Source organism: Hemitrygon akajei, chromosome 20, assembly GCF_048418815.1.
Source record: "Hemitrygon akajei chromosome 20, sHemAka1.3, whole genome shotgun sequence".
Taxonomy (NCBI): Eukaryota; Metazoa; Chordata; class Chondrichthyes; order Myliobatiformes; family Dasyatidae; genus Hemitrygon; species Hemitrygon akajei.
The window spans coordinates 34,743,276-34,764,774 of record NC_133143.1 but is presented as its reverse complement, the minus strand read 5'-3'; the positions used below and the strand labels follow the sequence as shown (position 1 = coordinate 34,764,774).

Sequence of the window (21,499 nt, the reverse complement as noted above, 5' to 3'; positions counted from 1 at the left end):
CATCAAAGAGTATGGGGTGAAGGCAGGGGAGTGGAGATGACTGGAAGAATTGGATCAGCCCATGATTGAATAGCTGAGCATACTTGATGGGCTGATTGGCCTACTTCTGCTCCTATGTTTTACGGTCTTATTTGAAGGGGAATGGATAATGTTCGACGGACTACAGGTTTAAGACTTAGTTAATTATTCCCATTGTATTCAGATGACCTGCTGAACTATGGTCGAGCAAAATCTGTGGAAAGAGAAATACAGTTAACAATTCAGGTGGACAAACAACAAAGAAAAGATTGCAGATGCTGGAAATCTAAAATGAAAACAAAACGCTGGATATACTTAACAGATCAGGCAGCATCCATGGAGAGAGAAACAGCTAATATTTCACACCCATGATCCTTCATCAAGACTCCTGGGAATATATGGTTGGGACAAGACTGATGGCAAAGCATTTCAGTTTGCTGTCTTCCAACTCCCCGTGCAGCTCAAACAGCAATTGCTCATACATTTTCCATTATATTTTTGGAAATTTCATCACAACATTTCCAGACGGGGTGAGGTGCTGTGGCAAACTTACTGTAATACGATTCAAACAACAACCCTTGGCAAGTTCTGTAGGAATAGGTATTACGCAGTGCTATGGGTGAAAGATCACAAAACATAATTTATAGACTTGCCTTGCTTATTAAAATAAAATCATCAACCACTATAAGAAGTAAACCCATACTTGAGTTGCAGGCATAGATGGATGGATGTAACTGTATACTGTGTCTATCTGCCAAGTAGATTCTTCATTTGGTCACCTGATTGTAATTGGAGCATTTTGACCAAGTTGTAAAACTGTAGATTTTGCCACAACGGTATTCTCTTGCATGAAAATGGAAAGAAAATCACAGGTGCTGAAAGCTTAGAAATAAAAACAAAATGCTGGAAGCACTCAACAGGTCAGGCAGTGTTTGAGGAAAGAGAAACAGTTAACATTTTGTTCCGCAACCCTACATCAGATGAATTTTCTGTTTTTAATCAAATTTCCTTCAAATGCTCCATTTCAAGATCTGTGCCCACTATGATATACCGAGGTTTAAAAATTCCTCTGCAAGGCTAAGTCTGCTCATTGTGCATTTTACACGCTTGTGTTTTGTGAATTAATGAGTCTAGCTTTATGTCCAGGTTGGTGTCGATCCACTTCCAGGATAAAATAAAACTTGAGGAAAAGGTGTGAGCGGATAAACCCCTTTTTAAATGGAAATTAGACTCGGGCGGGGTGGGGGAGGTGTTATTCTCCTTGTTAATGTTAACTAAATGAATGTAGCTGCTCTTTGACCAGGAAGCAACCTCAAAAGTTCTGCCAAATGCTTTTGCATTCTACTTACTACAGAGGGTGACCTTGTTGCTTTCACTGATATTTGGTCCAGCTGTTACACTGATTAAAAGTGTTTGAAGGCTACCCAATGCCTTGACTCGTGTTGACGACATGTTTTTGTGTATATATAATACCATGCATGTTGTTGGAAGTGCACTAAGATCTCCTCTGTGGGAATGACATGACATGTTGGGTGAGCTGCTTCTTTGGGCAATATTCTGTGAATAATGTACACTTTGATCATTGGAAACTCTTTTCATTCCCAGAATAGTTTGTTTGATGCTAATGAATTCAAGCTTTCTCCATGACTGGTGTGTGAGAGGAGGGGAAGAGGAGGGAGAGGAAAGAAGGGAAGTCAGATTATGGGAAAAGGCAGCTTCTCCTCTGACGAGTGCAGAAATTCCTTGGAGACATGAAGGAATAGTTATTTCAGCAGAAATAACTATCGGATATTATAAGCTACTTCCATATTTGGTTTTGCATACAGGGATTCTTAAAGCAGGTAAGGGAAAAATACTTGAACTAGAATGCTTAAATCAAAAGTCCAGCCAAATTAATTTGGTAATTCAAGGAGAATGAAATGGAACTAGTTTTCTGTATTTAAATTTCAAAATTCTCTGTGGTCAACCACTGTTGTAGTCCATCTATGTGTTGAAATGTTTGTCAATTAGCCTTGAAGTTTAAGTTCAAAGTAAATTTTATCGAAGTATGTATATTACCATGTACTACCTTGAGATTCATTGTCTTGCAGGCATTTACAAAAAAAAATTCAACAGAATTTTGCACAAATTATCCATGAACGAAAACTATACAAAACATAACTATACGTGCGGTAGCACTGTAGCGGTTAGTGAAACTCTATTACAGTGCCAGCAATCCAGGTTAATTTCTGCCACAGTCTGTAAGGAGTTTGTCATAGGGAAAACGCACAATCCCCTTCTGTACCTTCTGTCCGATGGCAGCAGCTAGAAGAGGGTATGACCTAGACGGTGTGAGTCTTTGATGGATGCTTGAGGTAAGAGGCATGAGGTTATTTGTAGTGATAATGATTGGCCAGGACTCTGATTGCTCTGTTGGTATTCTTTGTAGGTGCTTGTGTCTTTGAGAGAGAAGAATGTTTTAGGGTTGAAGATTTCTTAGCCACTTGTGTGCCACTGAAATAGGAGAGAGCATGGGTTTTGTGTACATCCCTGGAGTGTTCTGAGTTCAGTAGTTTGCAAATTGATCCAAACAGTGGATGCTTGTTGAGGTGGGAGTGTATTTTTTAATTGTTTATTCATATTTTGTGATTTGGGCATCAGTGGTAGGTCAGGCATTTTGTGAACATCTCCTATTGCTCCCAAAAATATGATGTTAAATCTCAGACTTGAATCACGGCAATTTCTGGTGAAAGTACTTCCACGGGGATGCTGGATAGGTGAGATTTAGAATTGTCAACAGAAACAAAACAACAATATACTTCCAAGTCAGGACTTGGTGAATGTGTGTGGCAAATCTCTGAAGTCCTTACCTTCCATTATGGGAAGGGATCACAGGTTTGGCAGGTGCTGCCATGTTAGCCTGGCGATGGAAGGAATGACTGATTAAATAAGTGGATGGGTGCCCATTGAACTGGTTGCTTTGACCTGGGTAGGGTTATTGAAATGGCTCTCTTCTAGGCAAGTAGCATCTATGCTATCAAATTCCTTACCTATGCCCTGTAGATGATGGTAAAGCCAGGTTTTTCTTTAGCATTAATATTCACGTGGCTAGTCGACTTGAGTTTCCAGTTGATGGTAACCCCACAGGGTGTTGGTGGTGGAACTCAATAATATCATTACTTTTGAGTGTCATGACCAATGCTACTTGTCACGTCATGACTGCATGTTGTCTTAGTTTGGATACGTGCAATCAGTTTCTTTGCTGAAAACTTGCAAATAAAATTAGTCATTGTTAATACAGCTGTGAATATCCCCATTTCTGATCCTGCTAGAAAGAGAGTTACTGATAAAGCAGCCAAAGATCATCGATGTCCAACACTGCAAATAGGAACACTACCATGATGCCCTGGAGCCAGAAAGATTGACTTCCAACCACCACAATCATCTTCCTTTTTGGGAGGTATGACTCACTGGAGTGTTTCCTCTGACTGTTACTTCAGTTTTTGCCCAGATCCTCAGTGCCACACTCAGTCAGATGATACCTGATGTCAGGGGCAGTCGCTTTCACCTCATTTTGGATTTGTGCTTTTAAGTCTATTTTCGAACTGTCTGTGAAGATATTGGGAGCTGATTGGTCTTGGTGAAGACCAAGCTGGGAATTGCTTGTGGTTAGTTAAGATGGTGATCTTTCAGACTCATCCCTAACTGACTTGGCTTTAAATGGTCATTTTGTGTTCCAACACTGTTCTCCGATTCCACTACTTTGAAAGAGGCCCCCGGGTATTCCTGTTCCTTGTTTTATCCATATAGCTTGCAATTTTCCCCCTTTTTCTAGATGAATATAACCAGGTGACTGGGGGGGGGGGGGGATTTTTTTCTTTCATCTGCTCTCTACTCCATTCTGTTTCTGATACCAACTGCTGTCAGTTGGTAAGATCTCACTGGGCCTGGGCTTCTGGTAAAAGTAATGGACAGACTCCTTCAGGTATACAATACCATCACTTTCGACAAAGCAAAGCCAAGCAACATAAATGGCAACAAGACTTTTCTCCTAAATTAAATCAATGTCCTTTATGCTTGCTGTGACCAACAGTATGTGGAGGCATATTCACAAGCCCCCACAGCCCCCCTGTGATATGTCTCTTGAGGTCGACGTGAGAGCATCCTTCGGGTGGGTGAAAGCATCTAGCCCAGATATCTGGTCGAGTACTGAAAACCTCTGCTAATCAATTGGCTGGAACATCTACAGACATCGTCAGCTTCTTTCCTCGGCAGTCTGAGGTAGCCACCTGCTCGGCAGGCTTCAATCTTACCAGTGTCCAAGAAGTGCGTGGTGACCTGCCTCAATGACCGTCATTGTATTGCACTTGCATCCACCATGAGGAAGTGCTTAGAGAGGTTGGTCCTGAAGCATATTCACTTCTGCCTGAGGAGAGACCTGAATCTCTTCCATTTTCCCTACCGTCAAAACAGGTCAACAGCAGATGCCATTTCATTGGCTCTGGAACACCTAGATAATGAGGATTTCCTTGAAGTCCATCACTGAGCTCCCAAGACCTGGGCCTCAGTTCTTGGTTCAACTGGACCCTCTATTTCATCACTGGTGGACCACAGTATGGACAGACAACAGCATCTCCTCCACACTTGCCGTCAGCCAGGTGCACCACAGGGCTGTGGGCTTAGCGCCCTGCTCTACTCATTTTGTAGTCCAATGCTGTATTTAAATTTGTTGATACCACTGTTGGCTGAAACAGAGTTTGTTGTGTTAAATTGCCATATATTGAAAATCTGGTTGAGTGGTGCCTTAACCATCTTTCACTCAACGTCAGCAAAACCAAAGATCTGATTATTGACTACAGTAGGAGGAAACCAGAGGTCCATGAGCCAGGCCTCATTAAGGGAATAGAGTAGAGAGGGGTTTTAATTTCAACTTCCTTGGTATTAACATAATCAGAGGAGCTGTCCTGGGACCAGCAAATAAGTGACATGAAGAAGGCACAAAAGTGCCTCTGCTTTCTGAAAGCTGTGGTAGATTGTGCATGTCAATAAAAACTTGACAAGTTTCTATAGATGCAGAGTAGGGAGTATCCTAACTGGTTGCATCACTACCTGCATATGAAAACGCCAATGCCCAAGAATGGAAAGCACTGCTGAAAGTAATGGACTCAGCAGTCCATCACAGGCAAAACCCTCCCACCAGTGTGGTGCACAAAATCAGTGTGCATCATGAAAGGTTCCCACCGTGCCCTCTTCTTGCTACCACCATTGAGCAGGAGGTATAGAAGCCTTGGGTCGCACAGCACTGCCTTGCAACCATCAGGCTCCTGTCCAGCATGGATAACATTATTCACCACTACTCTGAACTGATTCTATGACCTGTAGACTCACTTTCAAGGAACCTACCACTCACGTTCTCAGTATTTTTTTTATTTGCACGGTTTGTCTTCTGCACATTGGTTGTTGGTCGGTCTTAGATTATGTATAGTATTTAGTAAAATTCCAATTTTTCCTGAAGTTGTATGCCAGAAAATTAATCTCAAAGTAGTATGTGGTAACATAAATGTACTTTGGTGATTTACTTTAATCAAGTAGCAAGTACTTTAATATTTAATTTGTGACTGTATAATGTAGCTAACTCTTATTTGTTGAAGTAGATTCAGATTATCATGTATACGTTTACTGTGCCCTGATTTAAAATGCAACTTTGATCTAATGTAATATGATCAATGAACAGTTTCATTTTGAAGAAACAGCATGAAGCTCTATCTTTGCCTAAAATGTTCCAGAAAAACCTGACCAGATTATAAATTGACTTCTGGATTTTTAAAGTATTAAATGGTTTTTAAATCTGGTTGTGACCTTATTTTTCATCTGAAGAGTTTGCTTGAAGCCAAGCAGTTTAATTTCCATTCACTATGGGGGCGGTGGGGGTATCAGCTGATCAAATGGTGTGCTTCCTGCTTTAAGACAACCTTCATCAAAATTTACTAAAACAGCTTTGTTTAGTCAATGGTTTTAACTAAGAGTGCTGTGTGCATGTGTGTGAATGAAGCATTGCACAAAGTTCCTCCTTTCTGTCCTGGTCTTCCACGCTAACTGATACCATAAGCCCTGGATGCTTGCCAGCTTTTGATTTTAAAGAATTGTTACCTACATTTCCATAGTGCCTTTAACCTCAGCACATTCTATAAGAACTTCAGAAGTACTATCAAATGAATATTGATAACAACTCATACAGAGCAACAGCATGGTCCAAGGGATAAATTTTAGGATAATTTTAAAGGGGAAATACGCATTTGGGGAAGGAATTGGAACCTAGGACAGTTTAGAGATGTGAAAACTGAGGAAGGTCACAATTGGAGTGACACTGATATCTTAGAATTTTCAAATATAGTAGATTCCAGTTATTTGGGACATGTCATGACCAGTACATTTTGGCCCAATTAAGCAGCTGCCGCAATTAGCTGAAGTTTGTCTTTTTAAACTATTTTCATGAAGCTACATGTTTAACAGAGTAACAAATTATGTATTTAAATGAAATACAGAACAAATTAGAATGCTGCCACTATTGGCACAGTACTATAAAACTATTTCCTAACAGTTATGACACAGGAATTCATAGTGTACGCTGCCATGTTCTTGTGACTATAAATAAACAATATCTGCATAGACACCAAGAGCAGATAATGGACTGGCTTTATTGCTATCATGCACGAAGTTGTGTCAAACTTCAATGTCTCAGCCCAGATGAATGATACAATCCAAGTATATGCAACTGATGCTATTTTAAAAACTGTTCACTCTAAGCATGTTGTAGTGTCTTAAGCAACTGACGCTAGTTAGAAACTTTTGCCCCCTTCAAATCTTCGTTTTCACTGTAACATTCAAGATAATTGTTGATAACCTTCAAATTATTCATAGTTCATAACTTGCTAAAGTAGTGAAATTGTTTCATTTTCAACACTGGCAGATTTTAGCATCTCCATGCCTGAATGCTTGAAACCACAGTGAACAAAACGGTTCTGAATTGTCTGCCGCTTGTTTCTCACCATCTATCAGTGGCAAAAATACTGCCTTTTGAATGCAAACGCATACAACTGACTCTGTTTATTGATTTGTGAGAGTTTACAGAGAATGGGAGGCCATCTGTGAGGTTTTGTTATAGTTCACCACCTATTCTAGAAATCTCCCATTTAATTACTGTTCACAAAAAAATTACCCTGGAACTGGAAGGATTAACATGAGCAGCTGATGGCTATGGGCCAGTACTTGCTAGAGTTTAGAAGAATGGGGGGAAGATCTTATTGAAACCTATCAAATAAAGAAAATGGATATGGAGAAGATGTTTCTTACAGTAGGGAAATCTAGGACCAGAGGACCTGTCCTTCTATCTCTTTAGAATTGTGATAATGAGGAAGTTCTTTAGCCAGAGCATGGTGAATCTGTGGAATTCTCTGCCACAGGTAGCGGTGGAAGCCAAATCATTGGGTCTATTTAAAGCGGCTATCAATAGGTTCTTGATTAGTAAGGCCATCAAAGGTTATGGGAGGAAGGAAGAAGAATAGGGTTGGGACAGAAAATAAATCGGCTGTGATGGATTAGTAGAACAGACTTGTTGGGTTGAATGGCATAATTCTGTGCCTATGTCTTGTGGTCTTCTGATCTTACAACCCAGAGCTGAAGTGAGAAAAGGGCTCCAGTTCGTAGCTGCAGGATCCAATTAGTAATTTGTCCAAAATAATTGATTTGTAAATGTGCAGATGAAGCTGTTGCCTTTTTAACGCTTTTCCATGTCACATAACAATAAGGTATTTGTGACTATTGCTTCTCCAAGTACCAATAGCAGACAGCAGCTCCACATGTGTCAGGAATTGCATTTTCTGCAGCTCCAGTGAACCAAGCCACCGTGCCTTCTTGACCTGAGCTGCTTGTTACCATGTGTGCTGCCGCTGTCTGCTCGACGGTGATGTTTGGAGACTGCTATAGAGGGCAAAGCCGAGTGCTACCTCAGCACAGCCTTGGGGCTGGTTGAAGATTCCAGTCTTGAAGTCGAAGTGGAAAGCTCGATGAGTGGTTTGCAGATGATGGATTGAAACTCATTGGGATCTATAGAATCAAAGTAGAACAACAAGTATTTAAATATACTCATACATCATGGCAACAGGCCCTTCAGCCCACTAAATTCATGCTAAGCATCAGCCACACAAATTTTACATTAATCTCACCTTGGTTTTGCACTGTGGGTGCACCATAGAGCAGGACATGGTACCTTGCAGATAAAACATTAAGCCCAAAGTGGTGTCCAGCCACAGCTTGATGTAAAAGTTCCTGCAGCATTATTTCAAAGAGATGGAGGTATTTTTCCCCCTAACCAAGGGTAAACCCACTGGGGATTTTTGAGGCTTGGAAGAGAACATCTTGCTTGAGGCACAGTCATTCCATTTGGATATATAGGAGAGGTTTCAAACAGACAGTCACAGAGTGAAACAAGAGATTCTATGTCAGTTTTTCATTATCCTTGAGTTAAATGTTTAAAAATGTACAGTTTATGGAAAAATATAAGGAAAGTAAGAAATAGGAGAAGAAGTGGGACATGTGGCCTCACAAGCTTGTTCTGCTTTCAATAAGATCGCGGTTTATCTCATCTTGGCCTTCGGACTATTTTCCTGCCTGTTCCCCATAATCATACTTATTTTTGGTCTATATCGGAGACTGTTTTGACTTTTTACATATTCAATGATTCAGACTCCAGCTCTTTGAAGCACAGAATTCCAAAGATTCATGAACCATGAATGAAGGAACTGTTCTTCAACCCCATCTTAAATAAGGGGAAACATACTTGTGTCCAACGTATCTGTCCCTCTATGAACCTTTCATTCAATAGGTCACCTCATGTTGTTCCGTTCTGCATAAGACTCCAGCCTTTCCTCTTTTTTTTAAAAAAAAAACCCCTTCATCACAGAATTCAACCTGGTGAACTTCTATGGAATTATATATTATCTTGAGTGAGGAGATTTGCAATACTTCAGGTATGGTCTCATCAAAGCTCTATAGTCAAAACAGGACTTGCCACTATTTATTCTCCTTCACTATTGCAACATGCCATTTGCCTACCTTATTGCTAGCATGCTTGAACCTTTATATTTACATCTCTTCATTTAAACAATATCCTGCTTTGCCATGCTTTTTTCACACTGATAAAAGCACTTAAATGATTGCTATTTAAAAAATAGAATGTATACACATATTGTACGCACTTTAAGGTGGTATACGTCTCACTCCCACTCTAATACAAAATTTTATTTTCCTCATCTTTTTATTTTTGAAAAGAAACATCTTCATCCGGAAACAAGTGTGGAGAAAGTACCATGTTATTGGAACTGAAACAGAAAGGGTTCATTTGTCATTTTGGTCAAGGTTTTAATCTTTAAGGTTCTGTTATTGGATCTATGATTTCCAGTCTGCTTATTCCCATACCCAGAAGGCTGAATGTACTTGGAGTTCTCTCTGTGAGTACAAGTGCAATGTCCTTGTTAATCTGTACATGTGCAGATCTTGAAGTTTGCCTTTAACGGGGAGTATTAATCAAAGCTCTGTTGGGCTTTTGGCTGCTTGGGAATGAAAGGGAGAAGCTTTGCTGCCAGTGGGAGTTGTTGGCAGTTCTTGGGCTCAAGTCACATGATCCATTATCTTCCCCTCTAAGTCATGACAGCATCTCCGTAACCTAACTCCACTTGAAAGGGTGGAACTGGTAGAGCTGAAAGGTGCTTGGTGGCAATTCTACAGATGCAGCTGTCAGCTGATTATTTCTGTGTGTGTGTACTAAATAAATCTGAGAGGTCATCTTCGAAGCTTCATTGCACAGAAGCTTTCTGAATGAAACTGAAGCTCTGGCTTTGGACAATTGATTTGTGATTATAATCTACTACCTTGAATGGTGCATGTTGGGGTTTCATCAAACAATACAAAGTTGAGGAAAGGTTTTTTAAAGAAGGGAATTTTAACTCAAACCTTAAAGCTCAAATGGTACAGTGTTTTTAAAAATCCACCAAGTTGAGGAAGGGGCTCATCTTGAGCATGCAGGTTAATGTTCAGGTGCAGAACGATCCATAGTAATTTTGCAACCATTGAGTGAATTGGCAAACTGTAATAGATTATCCTCTATTGCTTCTGACTGGAAAGGAAACTAAAGCTGTACAGAGGCTGCCTGTTTGTTTTCACCTGTCAGCTTAACTTGATGGGTAGCTCTCCATTTCTCAATCTTTGATATTGTCTATTCAAGTTCCACTCCAGGGATTTGAACACTTAATCCAGATTGGCACTCCAGTGAAGTACTGAAATCCTTGTGAAGGGACCATTCAATCAATACCATGTCCGCTGTCTTGGGTGGGTGTGGAAAAATACCTTGGCAGTTGTTTTTGCAGGATGTTGGGGAGATCCTTTGAACTACAATAAGTTTTCCTGCCAAAATGACAAACTACTTAGCTGAGCATGGACTTGCACGTTAGTCTATAGAGCAATGGCTATAATTCAAAGCACTTAAAGGACCATACAGTAGTACACCTTGTAGAGCCAGAGTTTCACAACTCCAGAAGCCTGGATTCAATATTGATCTCTGGTGTTTCCGTGTAGAATTTGCATATCCTCCATATGATCGTGTTTCTTAATGTTACATTTTCTTCCATGTATCCCAGGAGTGTATGGATTTCTTGGCTCATTGGCCACTAAATTCCCTGTGTTATGCTCTGTATGTGAATGGAAGAATCTGGGAATATGGTAATAAAATGAAGTTAATGCAGGATTAGTTTAAATAGGTGCTTGACGGATGGGCAAACAGCCTCTTTCTGTATCACATGATCATCTAAGGTGTGGCAAGTTAAATGATATGAATGATGCTACATATTTTTAAAAAATGTCATGATAGATATGCATCTTTAAGAAAGGATCTTGGAAGCAAATTCAGTAGAACTTACCAAAAGGGATTTTATAAATACATGAAGAGAAAAAGATACATTTGAACTGTAAGCAAAGAACAAGCATCTAGGTCTATGGAGAGGGTGCCAGCCATATGCCTTCCTTCTCTGTATGCTTCTGTAATAAATGCAAGTTAGCACGTCACTATTATTGACTTTTATGTAAATTAAATATGTACTGTGCACTTTTCACCAATTGCTTCTTTCAGTGCAAAGCCCATAATCTTGGCCCTTATTGCTATTGGACTACCCACAAAATTCCTGCCTTATTTTACTGTGGGCCACCCTGAGCCGGTGATCAGAATTAGGTGGATCATCATTATTTTGCACGATGTGATATTTGTTGCTTTGCCATATCAGTACAGAGCAAAGGCATAAAATTACTATAATGACAAAAATGAATAGTGCAAAATAAATGGCATGACATAGTGTTCCTGGGTTCATGAACTGTTCAGAAATCTGATGGCGGAGGGGACGAATCACTTGAGTGTAGATCTTCAGGCTCCTGTTTCCCACCTCCCTTGTGCTGGTGACAAGAAGAGAACTTGCCCGAGATGGTGACTGTCCTTGGTGATGGCTGCCAGCTTCTTAAGGCACCGTCTCTTGGAGATGACTTTGATAATGGAAAGGTTTGTGCCTGTGTAGGAGCTGGCTGAGTCCACCATCCTCTGCAGCTCTTGTGATTCTGTGCTTTGGAGCCTCCATTCAGACTTTGATGCAACCATTCAGAATGCTCCCCACTGTACATCTGCACAAATTTGTAAAAAAAAATCTCTCTTCAGACTCCTAATGAAGTAGAGCCACTGCATGCTGCCTTTGTGATCGCATCAATGTGTCAAGATGGATCCTCTTGAGATGTTGAGTTACCTTCACCCTTTCTACCACTGATCCCTCAGAGGACTAGTGCGAGTTCTCCTGACTTCTCCTTCCTGAAGTCCGCCGTCAATTCCTTGCTCTTGCTGATAGAGAGTGAGGTTGTCGTTGCAACACCACTCAACCAGTAGATCGATCTCACTCCTGTATTGCCTTTGGAGATGTTACCAGCTCAATGGTGTAATCTGTGAATTTAGGGATAGCACTTGTTCTGTGCTTTCCCACCCCGTCATGAGTTCAGAGAGTTGAGCATTGGGCTAAGCTCTCATCCTTGAGGAGTACCTATGTTGATATTCAGCAAGGAAGTGGTTTTTTAACAGATTCATACTGACTAATTTTCCAATGAGGAAGTTGAGGATCCATTATAGAGGGGGGTACAGAGGTCCAGGTTTCAATTCTTGGTAATTAATACTGAGGGGGATTTTGGTATAGAGTACCAAATGGTCATTGTTAAACTGTTCCCTGATGTGTGTTTTGCTCTTTTCTGGGTACTCCAGAACAGATTGGAGAGCTTAGTGAGGTTATATCTGCTGTAGAGCTGTTGAAGCAGTAGAATTTAAACAAACATTATTCTTGAAACTGCCCTTAATTCCGTGAAATCTGTTGCCCAGTTATCAGCATCAAATTACAAAGCTTGAAAAAGTTAATCATGACCCTTTCTTAATACACTCAGTACCCATTTTATTAGTACACTTGTACACCGACTTGCTAATGCAAGTATCTAATCAGGCAATCAGGTGGCAGCAACTCAGTGCTTAAAAGCATGTAGTCATAGTCAAGATGTTTAAGTATTGTTCAGACCAAACATCAAAAAGGGGAAGAAATGTAATCAAAGTGACTTTGACTGTGGAATGACAGCTGGTGCCAGATGGGGAGGCTTGAGTATCACAGAAACTGCTGATCTCCTGGGATTTTCATGGATAATTGTCTTTAGAGTTTACAGAGAATGGTGCAAAAGCAAAAAAAAAAAATAGTGTAGTTATGTAGGTGAAAGTGACTTGTAAATGAGAAGAGAATGGGCAGACTTGTTAAAGGTGACGGTAGCTCAGATAACCTTGTAGGTTTTTGTAAGTAAGATGGCAGAGGCGTTTTAAGTTTAAGGGAAACCACAACAATTCCTTTATTTTCAACCTATCACAGAACATAAAACAATTTTTTAAAAACCTTCATGTCATTACGTCAGACCTGCCTCTTTAAGTGAATCTCAGCACAATGTCGGTGGTTGTGAATTATGCGTGTTTCCACCCATTACCCTGCAAACTCGCATTACAACAGTGGTTTACAGAAGAGCATCTCTGAACGCACATGTCAAACCTTGATGTAGATGGGCTACAGTAGTAGCAGACCACAAACATACACTCTGGCTACTTTGTTAGGCACACAAGGTATTTATTAAAGTGGCCACTGACAGTAAGTTAGTGGAAATCGAACTCAACCCCGCCCCCCCCCCCCCCCCCATCAAGGTTGCCTAAAACAATAAGCAATCACTTGTAACCTGGAGCTGGCCTCTTAACTTTTTGTAATAGTTGGTACTAAATATTTGTGTTTCTGTAGTCGTGCTCTTAATTTGTTAGGAGCATTGGTGAGCTGATGGGTTTGAGAAAGGAAGGTAGTGTTAAAGATGTGGGGTACATTGTATTCTGTTTTCAACCCAACTTTAAAAATTATAGCAAGCCCTAACCTTCCCCCTTAAAGCAAATCTCTGTGAGTTGAGTGTTTTTTTAAAAAAATCTGGATCATCTGCTAGGATTTCTGATTAGTGACAGCTGTTTGCTGGTAGATTTGTAAACTTTCTATGCACTTTAGACTTTTCGGGCATGGCACAGATGATTCACGGGGATGAAAAGAGCTGAAGGAAGAGAAGGTGGCTGGGATGAGGACAAGGTAATGAGTTCTCAAGAAACTTCATTGCAAGAGGCTGGTTGAATTTAAACAATTCACTGTTGCTCATAAGAAACTATGAGCCCCATTAGAGGTCGAAAAGGGAGATTAAAGGGTTTCTCAGATTTCACCCGATAGCTTTTAGCTCTGCAGGCTAGAATAATCAATTGCATGAGTTGCAGGTGCAAGTTCCAATGCAAAAACAAGCTGCGGAACTCTGTGCGGTAGTTGTCTTACAAACAGAACTCGGTATAAAAATGGATTTTTGTTTTAATCCAAAAATGTGATGTTTAAGATTGAGAAGATAAATGGGGAAGCGAAAAATGGAAGGATGTGCTGAGAAGGTTGAAACAAATGCGAAAAGGATCAGCATTAATAAAACAGTTGACTGAATTGTTCCCAACCACTACCCCACAGTATCGTCTATTCTGTGCAATTTTCTCTGCAGGTTTTGTTATTTGTTTCATTATCAGTGAATGCTTTTATTTTCCTGATGTGCATTTGCATTGCTATTTCTGGCATTAATTCTATGCAACATGTATTTATTTTTATTGCCAAATCTCTTATCATCTAATTTCATAGGGCAAGTTCATCCAGGCAGTATTGGTTCATTCATACTGTCTGAGAATGACAGTGTAACTGGACAACTTGCACTTGTGCATCAAAACTCCTGTCAAGCACTTCACTGCCATTGGATAAAAATTATTGGTAGATTTCCACTAAGCCGCAGGAGGTGACATTGGGACAAGTGGCTGAAAGTTTATTTTAAAAGGAGTGCTTTAAGAAAGGAGGTGGGGAAGGTTCATGTGGTTGAAATGTTGGGCATCTTGGGCTAAAATTGGAAAAGGTTTATAACCACAAAGCTTAAAAGTGAGAAGATTATCTGTAATAAAAATGTGCTTTAACAAGAAATGTTTGTGGATAGAATCATAAAATATAAACTTCAATTATGAATGTTAAGCCAGTAAAAATCATTGTCAGGGCACCTTTGGAACATGATGTCTGTCTGCTTGACCTCAGGAAAGTTGTGCTAGTGATGAGAAAGTACAGATGAGATTTATTATGAGTGGGTTTTGTTTAAAAGAAAATCAACAAACTGGGTCCCTTTCATTAGATCAAAGTACTGTAAGTTAAAGGGGAGATCTGGAGGTGGTGTTTCTCAAAGTAAGAATGGAAAATGAATGTTGCTGCTCAGTGGATGGGCAATTTGGGGGGATTAAATTATTCACCAAAAGAATGAAGTATCAGGTGATAAATTCCTCATGTTGAAGGTTTGGACCATGAAGGGTAGTTATTGAGCAATGTGATGCCTAATCAGAACAAGCAGGGAAAGTGGATAAGCAGTTGAAAACTGAGTACAAAGAACATAGTGACTTAAATGAAGCTTATAACAATGAGAGCACAAGTGGGGAAAGTCAAATAGTTCCCACTTTTGTACAGTTCTACATGAAGAATATAAATAATGTCAGTAAAGTTGCCCAACTGTATACATAACTCTTCCTTTTCAAAATAATGAAAGGATACTTGAATCAGTTCAACAAACCGTTCATCACCACTGGTTTTGTTTTGGATTTGGGGCAGCAGATATGCAACTTGCTGCTGCTCTTTTTATCTGAGTTCCTCTCTGCAGGGAAGTGCATATCCTTTGTTAATGACTCATCGACTGAGATTCTTTCCTATTCCCCCACATCTGTTACTTGTCTATAAAATGTATTTTTTCTCTCTCTCTCTCTTTGCAGGAACTTTTGAATGGAGAACTGAAAGGTGGTCAGTTCCTTGATGATCAGTGCCCCCTAGAGGGTAAGTGAAAAATGCAGCATAGTCAGTAATTGTAGAGTTAAAATGAGTAGTAAGCACACAAATTGCAAGTCAGTTAACACTTAGAAGATTGATTTTGCTCTGTGCGCTCAATTCATCAGAAGCTGACTACTCGCTCAAAGTCATTAAGCTAGTGCTTTCAATTCATTACACATATAAATTAATTTAAAAGAGATTAAATTATGAAATTTGATAGAATCCAGCAATACATAACACTGTATTTTGGTGAGGGATGTCTTTTCTGTGCATTTGAGTTGGGGGTGTCACTGGCAAAGCCAGCCTTTAATACCTGACTGTAATTGCTCTTGGAAGGTGACAGTGAGTAGCCATCTTGAACCATTGGGTGTCATCTGGTGAAATTACCTCAAATGTATTCAGGGAGGAAGTTCCTAGTCCGGTAGCAATGAAGGAAAGGCCAAATATTTCTAAGACTTGGATGCTGTGTGGTGGAGGGGACCATGCAGTTACTGGTATTCCCATGCACCTGCTGCTTTTAATCTTCTTGCTATTTGAGATAGTGGGTTTGGAAGGTACCTTCAACATAGTATGGGCAAGTAAGTGCTGAGCCTTTTGTAGATGGGTTGCAATGCAGCTTCTGTGTACTGGTGGTAAAAGGATGAATGTCCTGGGTGGTGGACAAGGTTACAGTTAAGGAAACTGCTTTGCTTTTAGATGTTTGCTCTCATCTCTTGTGTGAGAATTGTGGATGAGGTGGAGGGTGATGCATTGTAAAGTATTAGAACATCCGGTCCTCATTTCTACAAGGTGTATGCTGGGAATTTAGAAAGTTCTGTCAGGCTAGAGGAGGTTACCAGTTGGAATCTAGAGTGAGGGAATGGTAGGATGCTTCTAATCAATTTCTGCCTTTTGACATTTTAAATATTCAAAGTTTTACAATAATTATCTGCCAACTTCTGATTTTTGAACCACATGAAGAGATTTTAGATCATTTAACCTAAGGATTGGCCACAAGTGGCTCTTAAGGAGCAACTTGGGGGTACAGAATGATGTGGAGGGAAATGAGAGGGAATAATATAGCTTTAGGAAATGGGCATTAGGAGGTGTAGCCACTAGGGCTGGAGAAATGAAAATCATGGATATCCCAAAAGGCTTGAATCAGAGGAACAGAAAGCAAAGGGCAATTTGACTGGTGGGAGGACTTCTGCGTATGGAGCAGAATTTCTGAACCAAGAGGCATCATTAGTCAAAAAGCAATGGAAATATTGCTTTCACATGTTTGAATCTGGCCAAGAGAATTTTGAGTTATTTCAACTTTTGTTGCCCTAGCCAGAAGCTTCAGACCGCTGGAAGGAACAGAGAGATGAATGATGGCTGCCCAGTTTTTACTGAGCGGTATTACGGGGGATAAAAGTAGAATTGGGATGAAGCACATATGGAACCAAGAAACTCTCTCTTGATGGTCAAATATGGCCAGGATTGCCAGCAAGCTCCTCGAGCTGTTGTGAGGAACAGGGATGGAGTCGGTAGCTGGGATTGCAGGCAGCAGCATTGACCTTCCCCACGCATGGCGAGGAGGCAGCGGATTGACAAGCGGTATGACAAACTGCAACGAGTGAAGTAACTGGGAGAGGCAGGGCAGGTAGAGCGGTGTGCCACCTGCATTCAATCGGAATCTGACAGGGTGAAACATAACATGCTTGTAAACAAGCCCAGATGGCAAAGAGGAAAGTAACCCTGTCTTTTAGTTTTCTATGTGTTTGCCTAATCCACCCAGACAGTATCATATAGCTATATACAGTCTCTGGATGTAGCTGCCAGTATTGGCTGCTCACAGTGGAGCCTTCAGTAAAGTAGCTATAATTGCTGGTGTTATTTTAAAATCTCCTGTTCCAGTGTTTTGTCTACTGTTGCCAATTGCTCTCCTTTGTTCTTGAGACTGCATTAAGTGGGGTCGCATGCAAACAAGACTTGAGCAGGATGCATTTTTCCTGTACCCCACGTGGAATGGGGGGGAAATGTAGGAAGAAAGGATTTTTTAAAAGCACCACCCCTCCCCTTCTCTCCAAAAGGCAGTTGTGTTGGCATTGTTTGTGATTTTTCAAGTGGGAGTTGAACCCACAACCTCTTGCAGGTGGCGCATGTCTTTGCTTCATCTTGTTTCAGGCACACTAAATAGTCTACTTTTATCTCACCTTGGGGGAGATTGTGGCTAGCCTGGAAATGAGATGATCTATTGGCTCAGAAACTATTCAGAGAACACATGAAGTAGTTTTTATTGGTGGGGCTGGGGTTGCCAACCTGCTTTTTCTCTGCTAAATGTATTTTCAGTGGTTTATGCAGAATCCACAGATAAGAGAAAAGCCATTCAGCTGTGATGGTCTCACTCTAAGATTATGTCTAGACATCACATGAGTTATAAAAGTTGTGGGTTATGAAAGCACACAATCTAAGGTACAGCAACAGAGCATTATGAGCATGCTACTTATCAAATACTATAAATATCAGATTTATAGAATATCCCATTGCTTTATTTGAAGAAGAGCAAGGAAGTTGTTCTTGAAGTTTTTGCTATTATGTAAAGCCTTCTGATGGTTTATTTGTCTTTATGAACACTTTTATTTCTGACTTTGCACTACTTTTTAAATTCAACTATTTAATATACATATACTTACTGTAATTCTTTTATTTTTTTATATTTATCATGTATTGCATTGTACTGCTACCGCAAAGATATTAAATATCACTACACGTGTTGGTGACATTAACTCTGGTTCTGTCCTCCACGAGGCCTTGCCGTACTGAAACTGGAATCTCGCATTTTTCCACGTTGCACAACTAAATCTTCACAGAAAATTGAACTTGTTGACAGAGTTTTGGGTTCTTTGGACCTGTATCCCAATGTACAAATTAAAATTTACCCCCTACTTCTCTCATCGTTCATTCCCTTCTGTGTCTCTCCTTTCTTCTGTCCTTCACTCCCTTCGCTGTTTTTATCTGATTGTGCCTCTCTTCTGTTTTCCCTTTTGAGTCCCGATCACTCGCTCTTGCTCTTGCTTTCTCTCCTCAACAGCACGCACCTCTCCCATTCTTTCTCTAGGAAGAGTGTGATGTGTACATGCGGTGGGGGGCTTAACTGCTACCTTACTAGAATTGTCCTGTGTGTGCATCCACAGTAAACGTTTTATTTTTACGAATGATACGACAGAACACCACGATTTTCACCTTCCTGAACCTTGTTGGCCACTTGCAGTTAAACAGGGAAAATCTGAGAGTGAGTTGCTCAGCTTGTACATCTCGGTAGTATTGGCAAGCCTTGGCTGAGCTAATTATGTACAGGTGTCCCGTTTCTCAAGCGTTCGCTTTACGACAGCTCACTGTTACAAAACACCTACATTAGTACCTGTTCTTGCTAACCAAAGAGGATTTTTGCTTTTACGAAAAAAAGTCGCCCGCTGTATACTGCCGTGACTGTGAAGCCTTGTGCAGGCAGTTGTGTGCGTATGTATGTACTGCATAGGTGTGTACATGCATATGCGTGTATGTGCCGTTTTCCTTCTCCAAATCGATTTTGGGTCGCTGTCTTCTGGATTTTGATAAGTGAAGCTACACCATACATACAATATTTCTACTTTATATAGGCTGAATATTTATCATATCATTCCTGCTTTTACAATATGTTTGTGTTATTTGCTTTGATTTAGTAGGTTATTTTTTGGGTCTGGGAACGCTCAAAAATTTTTCCCATATAAATATATGGTAATTGCTTCTTCGCTCTACGACATTCCGGCTTACGAAAGGTTTCATAGGAACACTCTACCTTCGGATGGTGGGAGAAACCTGTATCTCCTTGATTTGTCAATTGTACATAGGACTGAGAAAAGATGGTAGAATGCATAACAGATTTGTACGTGACTTAAGGAGAGGCCCTCTTAAAAATCAGCTGTACCAATTCAAAGATAAATTTACTTTAACATGAAAATACATTTTAGGAATATCAAATATATGCACGGCCACAAACTTGAAGCCTTGAAAACTCTAATTTTTTGCAGACAGAATTCCTTGGCCAACACAACTTCAAAGGCAACTGGGAAAGAATAACCTTAATGGTCTTTCTACCAGTTGACAGAAATGCTGTATCTGAGCTTATTTAGATGGTTATTATACAATATATTCCACTCATATTTAATGTTGGGCACTTGATCACTTAATAAGTTTGATCCTGCTTTTCTTTTCCCTTTTCCTTTCACTTGCTCAAAGGTGTTTGCGGGTTTGATTCCCAATACTAATCTGGCTCAGTTGAGCAGTTCTGTTTTGTTGATGTACTTCCACTGCGTTTCATGACAGAGCAGTCAACTGCACCCTGGGGTTTACTGCATTTCTTCACCCACACTAGTGAAGGAATTAAGTATTCTAAAGAATGGTTCTAATTAAATAAGTCAGTAGCTGTTTTAGGATTTCAAAAGGATGATAATGCGAGTTTAAATGTCACTTCCCAATGACGCTGCTTGCATGTCTAATTAGTTATGGGTGAATAAAATCGCTGTTGGTTATAAGTGCTTATTTACTAAAAACAGTCATTAAATCTTGTCTTCAAATGAAAGCCCTAGGGTCTGTGGCAGCTTTTTAGCTCTTTTTCAAAACCTGCATTTACTACCAACGGAGAGGGAGTGGGCCAGATAAGAATTCCAAACCCTGAAATTTACAAACTATTGAAGGAATGCTTAAAACCTTCATTGCATTGCTCTGTTTCCCCTGCCAAGTAGACATTGTTCAAATCGAATCAGGCTTTGCATGCTCTGGTTATATTTGCTGGTCAGTTTCATAATTTCTTACCTTTCCCACCACCCCCTCTCCCCCACCCCCCCCCCCCCCACACACACTTTTGCTAGAATGTAAATTTAATGATGAAGGCTGGCTTGGGGAATGATGGCTCGGTTGTCTGCAAAACTCTATTCACTGACGTTCAAGGAATCAGTTCTTTCATGCTTTCTGTCAAATCTGAGTGCAACTCCAGATCCCTTAGCAACGTGCGTGATTGGTCTCTTGATCTCTGAGATGCCTAGCAGTAACTCGGTTTAAAGGCAGTTAAGGATGGGCCTTGTCATTGACACCCACACTCAATGAATGAAAATTAAAAACTGTGCATTACTACTTCTGTGGGTGAAACATTTGCTTTGTACTGCAAAAATGAGAGCTTTTTTTTTTTACATCCTCCTTCGCATTTACAATCCAAACAAGTTTTGGATCGTCGACAAACTTAGAAAAGTGACATTTAAGTCCCTCGGCCAAATCATTGATGATTGTACCATGTCGCAAACCTGTATGCAGGTAGACTAAATGAAAACCTGCTATCTGACACTTGATCCCATTGGTGTTTCAGTGAATTTTGTAAAGTTTGCTTTGGATTTACTGCTTAACTTGTCTCTTACAATTCTGTTATTTGTTGAATAATTCTAGCAATCTCCTATCGATTTGAAGTGAATGTGATATCAGGAAATGCCTGGTACTGGAAAAATTTGGGAAGTAATAGTTCGGAGTCGCCCATTCCTTTTCCATTTACCATGCATCATGTCTCAAATCACTTATGTATGTGATCTAAAGTCTTGTTTTTTGAAAGTGAAATAGGTTGCAGGTGTTTGGACCAAAAAGGCAATCACTAATTGACATTTCATTTCAAAATCTTTGTATTGAAGTTATCTGTTGGAGCCACTCTAAATTAAAATGGTGGATCGTGTCTCTGTGACTTCTCGAGAGAATAGAAGTGGGCATTTTAATTATCTCTATGAATGAGTGTGCAAGCCTGATAGAAGAGATGAATAGATGACAGAAACCTTTATGTGACAAATCTGCAAGCCACCTGGTTCTGTTTAGCATTTGAGACTTGATGTTCAAGTTCCAAGGAAAAGCTTTTTTCTTTGCTAAATTGAGCCAAAGTTATCCCGATTGAATACCAGGAGTAAATTGTCCATGTATGCTTAGGAAAGAAAAAGGAGTAA

General features: G+C 40.1%; 1 protein-coding gene across 3 annotated transcripts in view; it reads left to right on the top strand.

Annotated features, from left to right (window-relative positions):
• The window catches only part of nkd2b (NKD inhibitor of WNT signaling pathway 2b), a 115,201-nt gene that overhangs the window by 73,081 nt on the left and 20,621 nt on the right, over positions 1-21,499 (top strand). For 2 of the 3 annotated variants that reach the window (XM_073024147.1, XM_073024148.1), the window contains exon 4: positions 15,464-15,524. In XM_073024147.1, coding sequence (XP_072880248.1) covers positions 15,464-15,524 — 61 coding nt within the window. Of the gene's footprint in view, positions 1-1,501; positions 1,551-15,463; positions 15,525-21,499 lie in introns of those variants that run through there. The other variant, XM_073024149.1, reaches the window with a different exon arrangement.